Below are 17,619 nucleotides of genomic sequence, written 5' to 3'. Positions count from 1 at the left end.
TTGAGTATTTTCTTGTTAATACCTGTGCTTTGTTTTGTTAGACATGTTTGAAGTAGGTTAGTAGTAAGTAAGTAGTAGTAAGTTGATTTTTGTATTATGAATAATAATTTAAAAAATAAATATATTTTTAAAAAACGAAGTTAGGGTACCCCAACAAGCGGCCCGCAGGCCAAATGCGGTTTTATTTGCCCCTAAGCTCCTAGTGATTTTAATTGTGGAAATCTGTTCCACAATTATTAAGTATTTCCACACATAATAGAGAGACAGATGATGATACACAAATGTAAGCGCAGCTTTAAATATGATGTATGTTTGTGCTCCTTGCGGTCAATCTACAAAATTGTAATTGTGTTCCGTACCGACCAGCCGCTCAAGGAAAAAAATCGTCCCTCGCTTGAATCTAGTTGATGATCCCTGCGTTGAGGTAAGAGTTAGTTGTTAAGTAAGGGTTATGGTAAATGTTAGTTTAAGGTTAGGGGTTAAGGTTTAAGGTCGCGACGTCCCAAGGATACCAGATAGCACGATCCTTGAAAAAATTAAGGTGGCCACCGCCATGTTTCAGAATGAAATATGTCCAAAACATTACATGTAATATTTCCGTATAGCAGTATTTACATTTCATACATTTTTCTTTATTTTGAAATAATACTTTTTGGTTGATGACACTACAGCGTGAGTTGTATTTGCTGTAAGTAGCTAGTTCCGTCTATTTACCCATAGACCAACATATTAGCTAGCGCGAGCTTGTAGCACGCTATCCGAGGGAAGGAGCGGAATATCGGACTTACGCGTGCCAAGTATTTGGACATTTAGCTAGTTGACTCAAAAGCTTTTTGTAAGCAACGTAAATACACATTTCATTAATGCATGGTCAACGCTGCATAGTTGGCTAATATAATGCTCGACCGTAGCATTATAGTTAGCTGTATCACATCTAAGTTAGGACATGGCCGTGCAAAAACATAAGCATAGTTTAGCTAGCTACTGTAGCTACAGCTCATTTGAAAATATAGGCAGCCTAATTGTTTATTATGCTGCTGGTTATGAAGGTGGTGTTAACTAGTTAGCTGCATAATATGAAATGGCTCGGCAGCTATTATTACCAAGCTAGCTAACGTCCGCGAGCTCAAATAGCATTGTTACATTGTCTTAAATTCTGCAAACAACATTGTTAGTAAGCTAGCTAGATGCTCAACTGCGTCTGTCAGTGGATGTCTTTATTTCTTTACCAAATAAAACACGTCAAATATAACTAGCTAGCTTGCATGATGGAACTCATTCATGAAAGGCTACCTTTGCCAAGCCATTCACTGATCTTTGCCATAGCTGTCAAAATGAAAAGTAATGTTACAGCGTCAAATAGCTACAGTTATTATGTACAGAATTATTCATAGTTGACATTGATACAAGAATATGTCAATGTTTGATTGAATGATACATATTTGGATAGTTTTGACCATTAAAATATGAAACCAATATTGGCTAAATGATTTGATGATAATGTCTACCCGCTGCAGGTATTGTTTCCCATAAAGTAACAGTGTTACGCAATGCACCATGGGAGTGGACAACAGCATATGCAACGACAACTTCAGAGATCCAAGTCCACCACTGGATCTGAAGCAGAAGACCAGCAGCAGCAGACCATGGCAGTTACTCAACAGCAGGCAACAGCCAACCACCCACAATCACCTGTGACCACGTTTGCATCTGCAGCCAGCCCTTCAGCCCCCAAGTCACCCAACTACCAGATAATCATGAGCCGCAGCCCTGTCACAGGCCAGAACATGAACATCACCTTACAAAATGTCAGTCAAATAGTGACGGGCAACCAACAGATCACCCTCACCCCGCTCCCCCTCCAGAACCCAGGCTCTCCCGGCTTCCAGCACACAGCTCCGCAATGGAGGTTTGAGCATGCCCCGTCCTCCTATATCCAAGTCACCTCACCCCTGCCCCAATCCATGCAGCCCCAAAGTCCCACCCAGCACAACCCAGTACCCCTCCATCGACCTGGGGCACCCGGAGCAGGACTGAGTGTGTGTGGACAGAGCCCAACACGTTTTGTTGATACTGGCATGCTTGTGCGACAAATCAGTCTTGGCAGCCCATCTGGAAGTGGCCACTTTGTTTACCAAGAGGGGACAGGGTTGACACAGCTGGCTCCAACCACAGCTGGGCAGGTGCAGCTGCAACTGTCCTCCCCAGGGGCACCAGGCTCTGTGCGGGAACGCAGGTTGTCACAGCCCCATTTACAGACTGGAGGCACCATCCACCACCTTGGACCTCAGAGTCCTGTGGTCAGTGGCACTGCTCTGCCCACACTGGGGAGCCCAGGCCACATCACCACCTCCAACTTGCCACCTCAAATCAGTAGTATCATCCAGGGGCAGCTGGCGCGTCCCATGATATTTGAGAAGACTCTTGGTGTGGTAGCTGGAGTGGGGACAGCTGCCACAGCATCTTTCAATATGCCTTCCACCATTCCTCCTTCCAGCCCTTCCCTCACTAACCCTCCCCAAGGCATCCCCAATCCCCCCCTCACGCCTACCGGCATGAGCATGGGCTCCATCAAGAAACAGATACCCAAAAAGCTGGAGGAGATTGCACCTTCCAACCCAGAAGTGGCCCAGCTGAGGAAGCAGTGTCTGGAGCACCACACTAAGAAGATGGAGGGTCTGAAGGAGGTCTTCAAAGACTACCTGATTGAGCTGTTCTTCCTCCAGCACCTCCAGGGGAACATGATGGACTATTTGGCTTTCAAGAAGAAGCCCTGCGTCCCGCTTTTCACTTACCTGAGGCAGAACGACCTGGACCTTGAGGAGGAATCGGAAGAGGAGGAGCAGTCAGAGGTCATCAATGACGAGGTACCGTTACAGAATTGATTGATATCTTGTTGTATTGTGTCTTAAAGTCCTATATTCAGAACCCCTCGACTTGTTATCCTGTCTTTAGGCTACATGAGTCTAGTTCAAATCTCTGTGCCACTCCCAGGTCAAGGTTGTCACTGGAAAGGATGGACAGGCGGGGACACCAGTTGCCATAGCTACACAGCTTCCACCCAATGTTTCAGCAGCATTCTCTTCCCAGCAGCAGTTCCAGGTGAAGAACGGTGATGGGGCACCAAGTGACTGCAACCTCTATAACCAGAGCGGATGGAACGGATTTATCGTTGTTTTAAATGTTTCCTTTTTTATATCTTGGAAGACCATTTTTGATCTCTTGTATCCAAGCTCTTGTTAACCCTTGGATATGTCTCCTCAGGTCCACCTGGGAGCATCAGGCAGCATGACAAACCCAGGGGACATGGATGCCTTTAAGAGGCAACAGGCAATGGCACACGCAGGTAGGGCAAGGACAGCACACTCCCGTGGCCTTTTTGTTGGTTTGTTTCCTCCCCCTTTTCGTTCTTTTTGTTGTTGTTTTTTGTTTTGTTTTCTTACCTCAAATTGCTTCTGCTTTTAGATATTTGGCATCTTCTACTAGCGCTGTGTGTAGAAGTCTTAACCCGAGGAAGGAGAGGTGGTCTGTATGGTGTACAGAAAGTAATTGCTGTTTGCCGAGTGTCTTTTTCTCGTTATGAGGGTATTGTGTGTTTTAAATCCCAGATCAGGCTAAGAGGTCCCGGATTGAAGTTGGTCGCCATAGAATGATTTTCCAGCATCCTGGTGTTTTAGGATCACCTGGCGTTCCACTCCAGCAGCTTATGCCGACAGCGCAAGGTAGGAGTGCTACTACCAGGCCGTTATGTATTCTGTTCAATGCTGCTGGACGTGTCATCAATCCTATGAGACAAACTGAATTCCAACAGCGTCCCATTGTCTCCAACGAAACCTCAAACCAGCATCAACAAAGCGATCTTCATCTATCCGCTGGACAGACACCCCAGGAAGTTCAGGCATAGCTCTCCCAGCACTCTCCCTCTCTCTCTAGAACAAGGGATAAAATGGGGAAGAAGAAAAAAACAAGTCTGAAGAAAGGAATAGCCTCACTGGGAAGATGCCATGTCTTATGATTTGACTTTTATGTTTTATTGATCATCCGTCTCCATCCGATTCTATTGTCAAATGTGTTCTTCTCGAGCGTCTGTTTGGACGGACTTTCCTGTGCCGTTGGAGCTTTGGCTAATTCGCAAGCGGATCACGGAAAGTAAGAAAGGAGGAACCCTGGGAAAAAACAAAATGTATCTTTCCAGTGGGGCATGTTTGCTCATTCGGTGATTGCTTTTTTATACTCATCATTCTCATCCCTCTGTCTCCTGCACCCCCCTCCCTCTTCGTTGTCCGTCATTGCATTGTCAACATGGATTCACAATGCATTTCAAAAGTAAATTCAGTTATCAGTCATCAAGAGCATCCGTTGTTTCCTTTTCTTGTTCCATCATGCTCATCCTTTGTTTGTTTCCTCCATCTGTTTCCATGGCATACCGTTTTGACTTGGCCTCTTTCCCCCAGTTGTAGTAGGAAGGAGGGGAGCCGTGTGGAGGAAGCTTGATGCAGTCATGATGCAGTCATGACATGTCACAGGTTGGCGTGGTGTATGTCAGGGCCAGGTGTTGATGTGGTCTAGGGGATGATGTGAGTGATGGTCAGGGAGGTAAGACAGGTGCTGCTCAGTCTGTGTGCACAGCTCCGCTCAGCCCTGCTGTCTGCAAGATCACATGTGTGTCCTCCTGCTCACTCATTTGCTTTGCTTTGCTATGGTCTGTGACCACAAAACTAGAGGCAAGTATTTGCCAGCATTCCAGCTAGGCATGACATTGCTTCATGCATGCTGAACATATGGTGTTTTTGTGATGGTGATTGCTCAATTTATTTTATTTTTTCTTCCCCTCTGTTTTATATTTTCAATATTTTCTGTTTCATTTGATTTTGAACCCTTTCTTCTCAGTCCCTCTGCTGAAACTGTTTATGCATGATTAGTGCTGCTGTTTTAATCACATTCTCTTCTCTTAACATTTTAAAGATAATGTTTTTATTTTTGCATTAACAAAAGTAGTATTTTATTTGAAGGACATGTAGATGATCATATTGATTTGTTTCTTCTGTAACCATTGTTCTTTATAATTTTCATGAATGTTCTCTCTTCGTCAACAGTAAGAAATACACTGCTGTTGACTCATAGTACATCCAATTGAGACGTTCTGGGTCGCTGGTACCATAGATGGAGCAGTAAACACTATCGTTTTAGAATCAGATGATCACGTTCAGTCAGTACTGAAATGTATTGGCTTAAGAATGAGGCACAAAATGCCCTTTGGCCTGAGTACTGCTCAGTCCCCCTTTAGTGCTCACCTGAATCTCAGTCCAGTGCAGAGTGTAGTGTTTTTAACAGGCCATTATTTTAGAGAGAGCAGGATTGGTATGGACAGAGAAACAGTAACTCACAGCCACACCTTGTTATTCTTTCCCTCTCTCTGCTCCTTTCCTTGTTTTCCCTATGACTTGGTTACTGTGCACCAGGCGGGATGCCCCCCAACCCACAGTCAGTTCAGATCCCCGGGCAGAAGCAGAACCAGCCGCTCTATGACCCGTCTAAAGGGCCTCCGGTGCAGAACGCTGCCAGCCTGCACACGCCTCCCCCCCAGCTGCCAGGTCGCCTCCCACAGGGCGCCCTCCCCATGGCAGGCCTGCCCATGGCTCTCTCTCAGCAGTCACAGCTATTGGAGAGCTCAGCCCAGGCCACCAACCTGCTTCAGGCCCAGGTGAAAGTGCAGGGGGCCGGCCCCATCATGGCTCCAGTAAACCACCACACACAGCTCCAGCAGCAGATGCAGTCTGGCCTTCACCTCCAGATGCAGGCTCAGCAGCTACAGCAGCCTCAGCCCATGCTGCAGCCAGGACAGGTGGTGAGTACAAAGGATAACTTCCAAATATTGCATGTTTTTGGTTTTGTTCATCGGTTTGTAGATCAACAGTTTGCCTTCTCTCTCTCCTCCCTTGATCAGACTGTGGCTCTTGCTCGTCCTGGAGCAGAGTCCAACCAACCTGGCCAAAGAATGATGATCAACTCCCTGTCTAACCCCTCCATGTCTCCTGCCCCCCTCAATGTTCCCAACTCACACCCCTCCCCCCACACCATTAGCCCCCTCCGCCATCCCGGGTCCAACATCACCCCTGCCACACAGTCCAAACTGGCCGGGCCCAACAGCACTTCCACTATCAAAATGGGTGGCTTTGTTCAGGGCTCATGTATGCAGTCATCAGAAGGGAGCTCACAGGACAAACAAGCTGAGCAGACCAAACTGGTGAGGAGTTGGTTCAGAAAAACCTATGACTCTGCAAGAGCTTTTGTGTTCAGACTGTGTTTCATACTCTTTCAGGTGCTTTTGTGTTCAGACTGCATTTCATACTGGTCAGGTGCTTTTATGTTCAGACTGATCAGGTGCTTCAGTGTTCAGACTGCTCATGATGTGACCTCTGACCCCCAGGAGAGCCAGGTGCACCAGCGTATCTCTGAGCTGAGGAAAGAGGGCCAGTGGTCAGCCAGCAGGCTGCCCAAGCTCATGGAGTCCTCTCGGCCCAAGTCCCACTGGGACTACCTACTGGAGGAGATGCAGTGGATGGCAGCTGACTTTGCCCAGGAGAGGAGGTGGAAGATGGCTGCTGCCAAGAAGGTATGATGCCATAGTCCTCTTGGTGTACTGTTACTGCAGTACTGTCGTTGTTAAGATTTCAGTACACGATCATAACTGCATATGACATATTCCCCATTCCCCAGCTGGTTCGCACCTGTTCCCGTTACCATGACGAGCAGAAGAAAATGGAAGCGAAGTTCAAGAAAGATGAAGAACTGAGGCTTCGTCACATTGCTAGCACCATCGCTAGAGAGGTGGAGTTCTTCTGGTCCAACATTGAGCAGGTGAGTTTCTCTTGATGTGAACTGTTCCATTGTTGTCGTTATTCATTTCAAGAGTGTGACCCACTCTGTCCATCCTAATTAATTTGTTCCATTTGGTTTCTCTCAGGTTGTGGAAATAAAACTACAGTTTGAGATTTATGAGAAGAGACTGAAAATGCTCAGCCTGCAGAGAGCACCGAGTAAGGGTGAGAGTTTATTTAAGAGCCTTTTGAAATGGTTTTACTACAAGCTAACTTTCATATAATATCTATTGAATATATTGGTTGTTCCTTGTGTCACAGGACCAGATGTTAAACCTACTCAGTCGACAGCAGATAAAGCTGAAAAATACGTAGGTGCTGCATTGACTTCCTGGCTCTTGTCCAAATTATTAATATTTTTTGGGGGTGGTATGACACTTATTTAAAATGTATCTTATTCACAGGAACCCACTATGTCATCAAGGAAGCGAAAGTCCAGCACTTCATTGGCTGAAGAAGGTATGTGTCAAAAATATACTGAACAAAAATATAAACCCAACATGTAAAGTGTTAGTCACATGTTTCATGAGCTGAAATAAAAGATCCCAGAAATTGTCCATATGTACAAAAAGTTTATTCTCTCAAATGTGTTTACATCCCTGTTTGTGAGCAATTCTCCATTGCCAAAATAATCCTTCCACCTGACAGGTGTGGCATATCAAGGAGCTGATTAAACAGCATGGTCATTACATAGGTGCACCTTGTGCTGGGGACAATAAAAGGCCACTCTAAAATGTGCAGTTTTGTCACACAACACAATGCCACAGATGTGTCAAGTTTTGAGTGAGTGTGCAATTGGCATGCTGACTACAGGAATGTCCAACATAGCTGTTACCAGAGAATAGAATGTTAATTTCTCTACCATAAGCCGCCTCCAACGTTGTTTTAGAGAATTTGGCAGTATGTCCAACTGGCTTCACAACCGCAGACCACGTGTAACCACGCCAGCCCAGGGTGTCCACATCCGGCTTCTTCACCTGCGGGATCGTCTGAGACCAGCCACCCAGACAGTTTATGAAACTGAGGAGTATTTATGTCTGTAATAAAGCCCTTTTGTGGGGAAAAACTAATTCTGATTGGCTGGGTCTGGCTCCCAGTGAGTGAGCCTGGCTCCCAAGTGGGTGCGCCTGTCCAGTCATAAAATTCATAGATTAGGGCCTAATGAATTTATTTCAATCGACTGATTTCCTTATATGAACTGTAACTCAGAAAGATCGTTGAAATTGTTTCATTTATATTTGTGTTCAGTATAGGTGTAATTTTGTTTAGGCTTTGAGCAGGTGGGTGCCAACAGGTGCCCTCTTGCATTGAACAGTTGTTTGAGCATGTGGCTGTGTTCTCTCTTATAGCTCAGGATGAGGAGAGCACCATAGAGGAGCAGGAAGCGATGGAGGTGACAGCTGATCAGAGGGCAGAGTTGGCCGATCTGACTAAAGATGGTCAGCATGACACACCTTTTTCTCACCAGAACCAGTGATGGATTTAGCCCGATGACCTTTATTTAATGGTGTTTTCTTTAAAACATGTCATGTTTATAAGTGCCCCTTGGGTTTTGTCTATGCTGAGCCTTTCCTCTCTGTCTTGTACCGTTCTCAGCTGAGATGCCTCTGGATGCGTTGGTGAAACAGTATGCTGGTGCCTACACTGACAACTTTGACTGGCCCCTGCCTGCCTCACCGAGTGATGAGGAGGACCGGGAGGAGACTGAAGGTACACTTAAACGCTACATGTAACTCCATCTCTGTGTATCCGTCTTACTCTGTGCCGTGTGATTGTTGATATGCCAAGATGATTATTTTCAAAGCAAAAGGATTTGTGGACGGGTGGTGTTCTCTCTGTCGTGCTGATGTGGTTATTGTTCCATCTCAGAGATGGAGTCCTCTCTGGACAGCCCCCACGAGGCTGTAGTGATAGACTCTCTGCTCAGTGTGGACCAGTATCGAGGTTCTGACAAGGCCTGCCCCCCTGGTGCTGACGGGAAGCCTAAGAAGGACATAGCAGAGGTGGCAGCCGCCACAGAACTCATCCTACCCAAGGGCAGTGCCAGGACCACCTCTTCTGTGAGTCCTCACATCTCAGCCTCACACTGACCCAGTGGTTCACTGTTGGGTGTCATATAACCAGTTTGAGAATGAGAGGAATTTGGCAAGATTAATTAAATAACAAAATTGCTTATAAACTTAATCAACAGTTAAGAGGACAGTTAGTGGGTTACTATGTACAAACAGGGAATCATTATGACCCTTTGCTATGTATCTCAGGTCCGCAGTCAGGCTCCTTTCCTGCTGCACGGATCACTGCGTGAGTACCAGCAGATCGGAGTGGACTGGCTAGCCAGCCTCCACAAGAAACACCTCAACGGCATCCTAGCAGACGAGACTGCACTGGGCAAGACCGTGCAGATTGTGGCCTACCTGGCCCATCTGGCCTGTCAAGAGGGTAATCTAACCTAATGCTGAAATAGGTTATTCAATGCTTCTTTTATGTTTCTGTATGTAACCATGTATGTAGACTTATTTTAATGTTGTTAAATGTAGGTATCTGGGGCCCCCACCTAGTTGTGGTGAGGACGTGTAAGATGCTGAGCTGGGAGATGGAGTTTAAACGCTGGTGTCCTGGCCTCAAGATCCTCCTCTACCTTGGCAACAGACATGAATGCAGAGCAAAGAGAAGGGTAACTACGAATTATCTGTTTCAATAGGACCTTTTTCATTAGAGAGACCCATGAGATTGAGTCCATTCCAGCAGAGAGACTTTGGGCAGGACAGCAGCACCAAATGTGACACAGTAAACCATGGACACTTCTCATGAATACAGTGCCATAAAGATGTACATTTTCTTCTCTTTTTGTCTTATTTCAAATGCCCTTGTATACCCGTTTTGTATTTGTCTGTCCGTAACTTGTCGTATTGTTGATGTGTCTCCAGTGGTGGGCGGAGGCCAATAGCTTCCATGTGTGTGTGACGTCCTACAAGCTGCTGCTGAAGGACCAGAGCCACTTCCTGAGAAGGAGGTGGAAACACCTGGTCCTGGATGAGGTGCAGCTCATTAAGAACATGTCTGAGAAACACTGGGAAACCATCTTTGCTCTCAAGAGGTGAACAACTCTTATTTTAGATTAGCTCTGTGGTTACACCCAATCACAGACTGGTCTGCCAAGGGCTTTTCGGTGACCGCTTAGTTAGCATGAAATGAAGGCTAAACTCTGAAATGTGTTATTTTTTTACCTTGTGGTTTTCCATGCATTTTAAATCGTTTGCGACTAAGAGAAACAACTAAAACTAATGATGTGTTGTTGTGGTTTGTGTTTCCAGTCAGCAGAGGATCCTCCTGATCAACACTCCACTACACAACACACTGAAGGAGCTGTGGACCATGATCCACTTCCTCCTGCCAGGCATCACCAGACCCTACACAGACTTCCCTGTCAAGCCAGGCACAGACCAGAACCAGGACTACTGCCACAAACTGGTCATTCGCCTACACAGGGTCAGTAGGGGTACAACCAAACGCTCATCTTTCTAATCCTTGTGTGTTTAGAGGTTGTCAGTAGTCACTGATATCATGGATCTCGATGGCAGTTTAGTTGTGGTGTGAAGTTGTTTATCATTCCTAATCTGTGTGTTTCATCATGGTCAGTATGATTCCCATTTACCAGGGCATAGCTGTTCATACCTAGTTACCAATTGATCTGGCATCCTTTCTCCTCTCCTCTCCAGATGATCCAACCCTTCATTCTGAGGCGCTGTAAGAGGGACGTGGAGAAGCAGCTCCCTAAGAAGTATGAACACATCCTCAAGTGTCGCCTGTCCAGCAGACAGAGGAGCATGTATGAAGATATCCTCACTCAGCCAGGGTGAGTCGGGCCTCCAGACACCACAGTTCCTCAGCCTAATGTATGGACAACCTGATTGCATTTTGTCCTATTCTTGTAGACTGAATATTTGAGCACAGGTTCAACGGTAGAAATGCATGATGATTCTTTGGTTATTAACAGAGCACGGTTGCACAGATGTTAAATTCACTTGCCCTGTTTCTGAATGTCTTGTCCTCTGTCTGCCCCTAGAGCTCAGGAGGCGTTGAAGCCGGGTCATTTTGTGAGTGTGCTGCAGGTGCTGCTGCAGCTGCAGAGGATCTGTAACCACCCAGACCTGGTAAACATCAGGGAGATCAGCAGCTCCTACGTATGTTCGTCTCTGCAGTACAACACACCTTCCCTGGTGCTGGGAGCCCTGCAGGAGGACCAACGCACGGTAGGACTAGGAGGGTGCCAGTACCACACAGCTAAAAACTCCCGAGGGTTTTTATTCCGATTATTTTATTTCATTAGTACTGCCCCTCTGAATGACGTACAATGAAATTGATTAGATTGATTTTGATTTATCTTTAGGTCTTTATCTGACAAATTAGTCTCCACCTACATTCAGAACACGCTTTCCTTTTGTCCTTTTCTAGAGCTTGGACCTGTCCCTGTTTGACCTGATCAGTAATGAGAACAGACTGACGCGCTACGAGACGGAGGAGGTTCTACCCAAACTCAAAGTCACCCGTCAGCTGATCGAGGAGCTCCACAGAACCCCGGACCCACCGGCCAGGCCCAAGCCCTGCAAGATCAAACCCATGAGGTCTGTGCGCTGCCTTTCAAATCACATGGAAACCATAATACACACCACATGACATGGATGATTACATTCTGTTTCTGACGAAAATGCCGAATCAAGTATATTTTGGAATTCTCACAGCGCTAGGCTGACTTGCTTGACCTTTTCATTGAATCTATGATTTGATTGACAGGTTGTTCCAGCCAGTGCAGTATGGTACCAAGCCAGAGGGTCGTCTAGTGCCCATGAGTAGTACTGTGGGTCAGCAGCGTCCTCCAGCCACCACTACCCCCGACACCTCCACCGCCCCTCAGTCAGCCCAGACCAGGGGCAAGTCCCCAGTCACCACCACTACCGCCACACAGGGTAAGACCTCACTATAGATCCCTATAACAAGGGTGCACCTTGGTATGCGCAGGGGTTCACACTGTTTTCAAGTTGAATAACTTGATGACCTAAATCAAACATTTATCTTAATGTATTTTGATAATTGCAGTTGATTATTTACAGTATTTTTGCAGTATGTATCACACAGATAATCGCATGATACTACCATGTAATGGCATGTGTGATTTTAGTCTGTCATGACACTAAAAACTGCATTTTAGTGAAGTTAATTAAACTAACTGCATATTGTGTCATTACCACCGTTTACATTTTGAAATTGTCTGGTTTATGCACGTGTAACTTTAAAAGATGGGGTCATCAACGTAATTTTGGAAAAAATCTACAAAACATTTTACTGCTCCAAATGTATTCTGAAACAGGGAAGTCGAAGGTGAATATGTTATTATATTGACATCCTCTTTTGACTCTAAACCAGGGATGGGCAACTTTGATGGGGGTGGGGGCCATCAAAAATGGGAACTCTCCATGAGGGGATGCCGTGGCTCGCAGGTGTGCATACGTGATGTCAGAGCCGGCCCTAACTGTTTGGGGACACTAAGTGAAATTTTGCAAGCAACATATTTTAGGTGGCTCCTTGACAGTGAAGAGGGAAAAAAGGTAAGGTGAGATAGTAAATTTCCTGCAAATCTACGCATTTTTTTTAAAGTTTGCTGCAATTTTGCTATGGAGCGGAGAGAAGATTTAGCAATTTTAGAACTCATTTCATGCAATTCTATTCATTTTGCCATGATGGTGGAGAGAAAAATGTGTAGTTTTATAGCTAATTTCCTCCAAGTCAACACATTTTACTGACATGGGCTACTTATTTGACTGTCAGTGACTGACATAACAAGAGAAAAACTTCTGATTCACAACCACATTTTAAACTTGCACTTTGTGTATTATACTACTCTAACTCTCCACAGTACGTTGAGACACCCGACTGAGTTCCATAATCAAAAAATTATAATAATTGGAAATTGATCTGCGGGCCTACAAAGGGGGGTCTGCCAGTTACCCATCCCTGTTCTGGACCTATCTATCCCAGACCGGTATAAACCAAACCTATGTGATGGACCCACCACCCTCGGGTTGTGCTGTTGAATTAACTGACACGTTGTTTCAGTCCCTTCCTAACAGTTAGCCCATTCCAAACCCCCTTGTACTTCACAGTGGCTGGGACGGCTATTCAGAAAGCCCAGACTACCTCTGCAGCCACCGGCACCACTGGGTCTGCTGTAGGCTCCTCTGGGAGCGCTGCCACTGGCCAGCATGTGGTGGGGACTGTGGCCCTGGGACAGGCTCTGTGTGGCGCAGCCCAGCCCACTCTGCCTGGCATTGTCCAGGTCCACAGGCCATCCCTAGGTCCCACCCATGCCATCCAGCCCAGCCTGGTTCCACAGAGGCTGGTTCTAACGTCCCAGGCCCAGGCAAGGTTGCCTAGTAAGTGGCCCCCTTCCCTCCCTCCAACGTTTCCCTCCACTTTCGGCTCAACAGATAGGGCTGCTCTGACAACAGGCCTCTCTCTCTCTCTCTGGGACACTGCTGATGTGTGTTTGGGTCTTGGCTTTTAAAGAAACAGCACTTCTTTCTGTGTAAATACAAAAATCTATGTCATTGTGGAATTATAGTATTAGAATATTATTATCATGTTAAAAGTATTGTTTGATATGGTTTTAAAGGTAGAAAACATATTCAGGTTTACAGCTATGGCATTTCCATTGTCCTATTTTACTGCAGCGTATCACTGAGTGAAGATAAAAAGCACTTTAAAAATGAGAACTACAGCCACGTCAGCAGCATCCCCAAACAGCCCCCTCAGTATCTCTTCTGAAACCTGCATGTCCACAACCCAACGTCTGCTGCCATGATAGACCACACAAGACTGTTTTAACCAAAAATTATATTCCCCCACCCCTAAATATTGGTTCTCCCATTTTACTAATATTTTGCCTCTTATCAGCTCAGCTGCAGGAAGGGATCCTAAATCTTTGGTTCCTCTGTTGTTGATGTCGTTTCTTCTGGTTTATTTTGACTCTGAAGTAGAGGTTGACCGATACTGATTTTTCAACGCCGATACCGATTATTGGAGGACCCCCCCCCCCCGCAAAAAAAGCCGATACTGATTAATCGGCCGATTTAGAAAAATATGTTTTTATTTTATTTGTTATAATGACAATTACAACAGTACTGAATGAACACTTATTTTCACTTAATATAATACATCAATAAAATCTATTTAGACTCAAATAAATAATGAAACATGTTCAATTTGTTTTAAATAATGCGAAAACAAAGTGTTGGAGAAGAAAGTAGAAGTGTAATATGTGCCATGTAAGAAAGCTAACGTTTAAGTTCCTTGCTCAGAACATGAGAACATATGAAAGCTGGTGGTTCCTTTTAACATGAGTCTTCAATATTTCCAGGTAAGAAGTTTTAGGTTGTAGTTATTATAGGAATTATAGGACTATTTCTCTCTATACCATTTGTATTTCATTAACCTTTGACTATTAGATGTTCTTATAGGCACTTTAGTATTGCCAGTGTAACAGTATAGCTCCGTCCCTCTCCTCGCCCCATACCTGGGCTCGATCCAGGAACACATTGACAACAGCCACCTTCGAAGCAGCATTTACCCATGCAGAGAAAGGGGAACAACGACTCCAAGTCTCAGAGCGAGTGATGTTTGAAATGCTATTAGCGCGCACCCCGCTAACTAGCTAGCCATTTCACATCCGTTACACCAGCCTAATCTTGGGAGTTGATAGGCTTGAAGTCATAAACAGCGCAATACTTCAAGCACAACAAAGAGCTGCTGGCACGAATGTGCTGTTTGAATGAATGCTTACGAGCCTGCTGGTGCCTACCATCGCTCAGTCAGACTGCTCTATCAAATCATAGACTTAATTATAACATAACACACAGAAATAGGAGCCTTTGGTCTCATTAATATGGTTGAATCCGGAAAGTATCATCTCGAAAACAAGACGTTTATTCTTTCAGTGAAATACGGAACCGTTCCGTATTTTATCTAACGGGTGGCATCCATAAGTCTAAATATTCCTGTTAGATTGCACAACCTTCAATGTTATGTCATAATTACGTAAAATTCTGGCAAATTAGGCGGCCCAAACTGTTGCATATACATTGACTCTGCGTGCAATGCACGCAAGAGAAGTGACACAATTTCACCTGGTTAATATTGCCTGCTAACCTGGATTTATTTTAGCTAAATGTGCATGTTTAAAAATATATACTTCTGTGTATTGATTTTAAGAAAGGCATTGATGTTTATGGTTAGGTACATATTGGAGCAATGACAGTCCTTTTTCACGAATACGCACCACATCTATTTGGACCCGCTCTAGATAAACTAGTAATATCATCAACCATGTGTAGTTAACTAGTGATCATGATTGATTGATTGATAGTTTTTTATATGATAAGTTTAATGCTAGCTAGCAACTTACCTTGGCTTACTGCATCCGTGTAACAGGCAGGCTCCTCGTGGAGTGCATTGTAATCAGGTGGTTAGAGCTAGTTAACTGACTAGTTAACTGTAAGGTTGCAAGATTCAATCCCCGAGCTGACAAGGTACAAATCTGTCGTTCTGCCCCTGAACAGGCAGTTAACCCACCGTTCCTAGGCCGTCATTGAAAATAAGAATGTGTTCTTAATTAACTGACTTGCCTAGTTAAATACAGATTAAATAAATGTGTTAAAAAAAACATCCAAATTGGTGTCCAAAAATTCAGATTTCCGATTGTTATAAATACTTGAAATCAACCCTAATTAATTGGTCGACCTCTACTCTGAAGGTGTGCACTGCTAAGCATGTGTAAATGGTCGCACATACTGCTGACCTCAGGCCAGTACCTACCCCCAGTGTGAACACACACAGAACACACACAGTTACCTTTTCAATAGTAACTCAACACACAAGAAATTATAGCATTTAAAACTATTATTGCCAAAAAATGTATCTTTAAAAGAGCATACAGGTCTTTTTGGGCAATCATTTGGATAAAGGTGCATTGTGTAATTGCATGCCTGCAATAGGTGTTGTTGTTGCAAGCCACTTTAACTGAAAAAAGCAGTGGTACCTGAAGATGACTTGTTCTTTAAAAAAAGAATCCCCCTCAGGTTCTGGTAGAGATTAGCAACCACAATGGTTCTGGTGTTGTGGAGTGCAGCTACCTACGCTCGTCCCACTCATTAACCCACCCTGGTTCTGCATGTCTAGTCCCCCTCACCCTTCAACTAACTGAAATATCAAACATGTCTTTATATTGTATTTTTGGTGATGCACTGCTAGACTGTTTCTGACAGCAGTCCTCTTTTGGTCTGTGGTGTTATTTGACTAGAGGTGTGTGTGTCTTCCCTCCTGAAGGTGGAGATGTGGTGAAAATAGCCCAGCTGGCGTCCATAGCAGGCAGTCAGAACCGGATCTCCCAGCCTGAGACCCCCGTCACGCTGCAGTTCCAGGGCAACAAGTTCACCCTGTCCCCCAGCCAGCTCCGACAGCTCACCACAGGGCAGCCCTTGCAGCTCCAAGGTACACTCGGTAATGTACACCCAACATTTCATACTCTCCTTATTACCTCTCTTTCCCTTCAATATATTGCAATCACTTGCAACAAATGTGTTACTTTTCTCTCTGCCATGTAATTTATTCCAAATCCCCATCATATAAATATTTAGAGTTGGATAACCGATGTTACATGTATAGACATTTTTACTTAGAGAGTGATGAAATTAAATGGTTATTACCCTAAATAGCTGTTTGAAGGTTTCCGTGTTGTCTGTGTGCCTGGTTGTGTGGTGGTACAGGTAACATCCTGCAGATAGTGTCGGCCCCCGGTCAGCAGATCCTCCGGCCTCAGGGCTCCATGCTCATGCAGACGGTACCTCAGGCTGTACCCGTCTCCAACTCCTCCTCCACACCTGGCACCCCATCCCCCCCAACCCACCAAGGTAAGCCATCCACCTTCAACTGTGAATAATGCAGATAGTGCCTGAAGAATTACATCACTGTCATGGCTTACAACTCTATAGTTGTAATGGCCTTGGTCTTTCTCCCTTTACTTGTAAAGTTTCAGCCTCCGGGGTGAGCGTCAAGCCAGCTCCTGCTGCTCCTATTGCCCCTCAGGTAGGTAGAACTGGCACCGGTAGAACACAGTAGAAAATGAAACGAAACTACATACCTATATTTCTGTAGTCCCATGATCCATATTCTCACCAACACGATGAAATGTCACTGATTCCGTTCTTGTGTGTCATGTACAAGGAGTCGTCAGAGGAGAGGAGTCGTCTGCTTAAGGAACGTCTGAGCCGCCTGTTCAGTTCCAACGAGCGGCGCTGTGGCCGCAGTGTCCTGTACGGGGCTGACCTGCTCCAAGTCTGTTCTGTGACCCCAGGGGCTCCTCACTCTGCCCTGAGCCCCAGGGGCTGGAGGTGGGTGGGCAGGGACAGCTGCCTCAGGGCCCAGAGGACCCCTGTGTCCACCACCACACACCTCCAGTCTGCCCTGCTCTCCTCCACACACCGCCAGGATGCCGGCAGCCACCTAGTCAGCAGGTATTCCTACGATGGTCAATCACCTCACATCACTGTCAGATTAAACTTTTATTTCAGGATGGACGTGATCACCCTGGTTCAAAATATAGTTATGTTTGCGTATAGTGAATTGAGTTAAAGCCTACTTGAGTTCATATAGCCTTTTGTATTTCTTACAGTCATTAAAAACTCTC

At 45.3% G+C, this 17,619-nt stretch overlaps 1 protein-coding gene across 10 annotated transcripts in view; it reads left to right on the top strand.

The window, feature by feature from the left end:
- The first annotated feature begins 281 nt into the window (after positions 1–281).
- The window catches only part of LOC118358264 (E1A-binding protein p400-like), a 30,026-nt gene continuing 12,688 nt past the window's right edge, over positions 282–17,619 (top strand). For 2 of the 10 annotated variants that reach the window (XM_052478736.1, XM_035735878.2), the window contains exons 1-27: positions 519–688; positions 1,518–2,867; positions 2,995–3,102; positions 3,265–3,346; positions 5,463–5,848; positions 5,948–6,247; positions 6,431–6,616; positions 6,721–6,861; positions 6,968–7,046; positions 7,143–7,192; positions 7,286–7,340; positions 8,231–8,320; positions 8,478–8,591; positions 8,751–8,941; positions 9,143–9,320; positions 9,419–9,555; positions 9,809–9,978; positions 10,196–10,370; positions 10,601–10,737; positions 10,948–11,134; positions 11,337–11,506; positions 11,676–11,848; positions 13,043–13,312; positions 16,260–16,433; positions 16,700–16,843; positions 16,963–17,018; positions 17,157–17,446. In XM_052478736.1, the coding sequence (XP_052334696.1) occupies positions 1,551–2,867; positions 2,995–3,102; positions 3,265–3,346; positions 5,463–5,848; positions 5,948–6,247; positions 6,431–6,616; positions 6,721–6,861; positions 6,968–7,046; positions 7,143–7,192; positions 7,286–7,340; positions 8,231–8,320; positions 8,478–8,591; positions 8,751–8,941; positions 9,143–9,320; positions 9,419–9,555; positions 9,809–9,978; positions 10,196–10,370; positions 10,601–10,737; positions 10,948–11,134; positions 11,337–11,506; positions 11,676–11,848; positions 13,043–13,312; positions 16,260–16,433; positions 16,700–16,843; positions 16,963–17,018; positions 17,157–17,446 (5,360 nt within the window). In that variant the 5' untranslated portion in view covers positions 519–688; positions 1,518–1,550. Of the gene's footprint in view, positions 425–518; positions 689–711; positions 836–1,517; positions 2,868–2,994; positions 3,103–3,264; positions 3,347–3,449; positions 3,723–5,462; positions 5,849–5,947; positions 6,248–6,430; positions 6,617–6,720; positions 6,862–6,967; positions 7,047–7,142; positions 7,193–7,285; positions 7,341–8,230; positions 8,321–8,477; positions 8,592–8,750; positions 8,942–9,142; positions 9,321–9,418; positions 9,556–9,808; positions 9,979–10,195; positions 10,371–10,600; positions 10,738–10,947; positions 11,135–11,336; positions 11,507–11,675; positions 11,849–13,042; positions 13,313–16,259; positions 16,434–16,699; positions 16,844–16,962; positions 17,019–17,156; positions 17,447–17,619 lie in introns of those variants that run through there. The other 8 variants (XM_052478733.1, XM_052478737.1, XM_052478738.1 and 5 more) reach the window with 8 other exon arrangements.

This window comes from Oncorhynchus keta, chromosome 25, assembly GCF_023373465.1.
Source record: "Oncorhynchus keta strain PuntledgeMale-10-30-2019 chromosome 25, Oket_V2, whole genome shotgun sequence".
Lineage (NCBI taxonomy): Eukaryota > Metazoa > Chordata > Actinopteri > Salmoniformes > Salmonidae > Oncorhynchus > Oncorhynchus keta.
The sequence above is the reverse complement of the archived record's forward strand: the minus strand, read 5'-3'. Positions and strand labels throughout refer to the sequence as shown.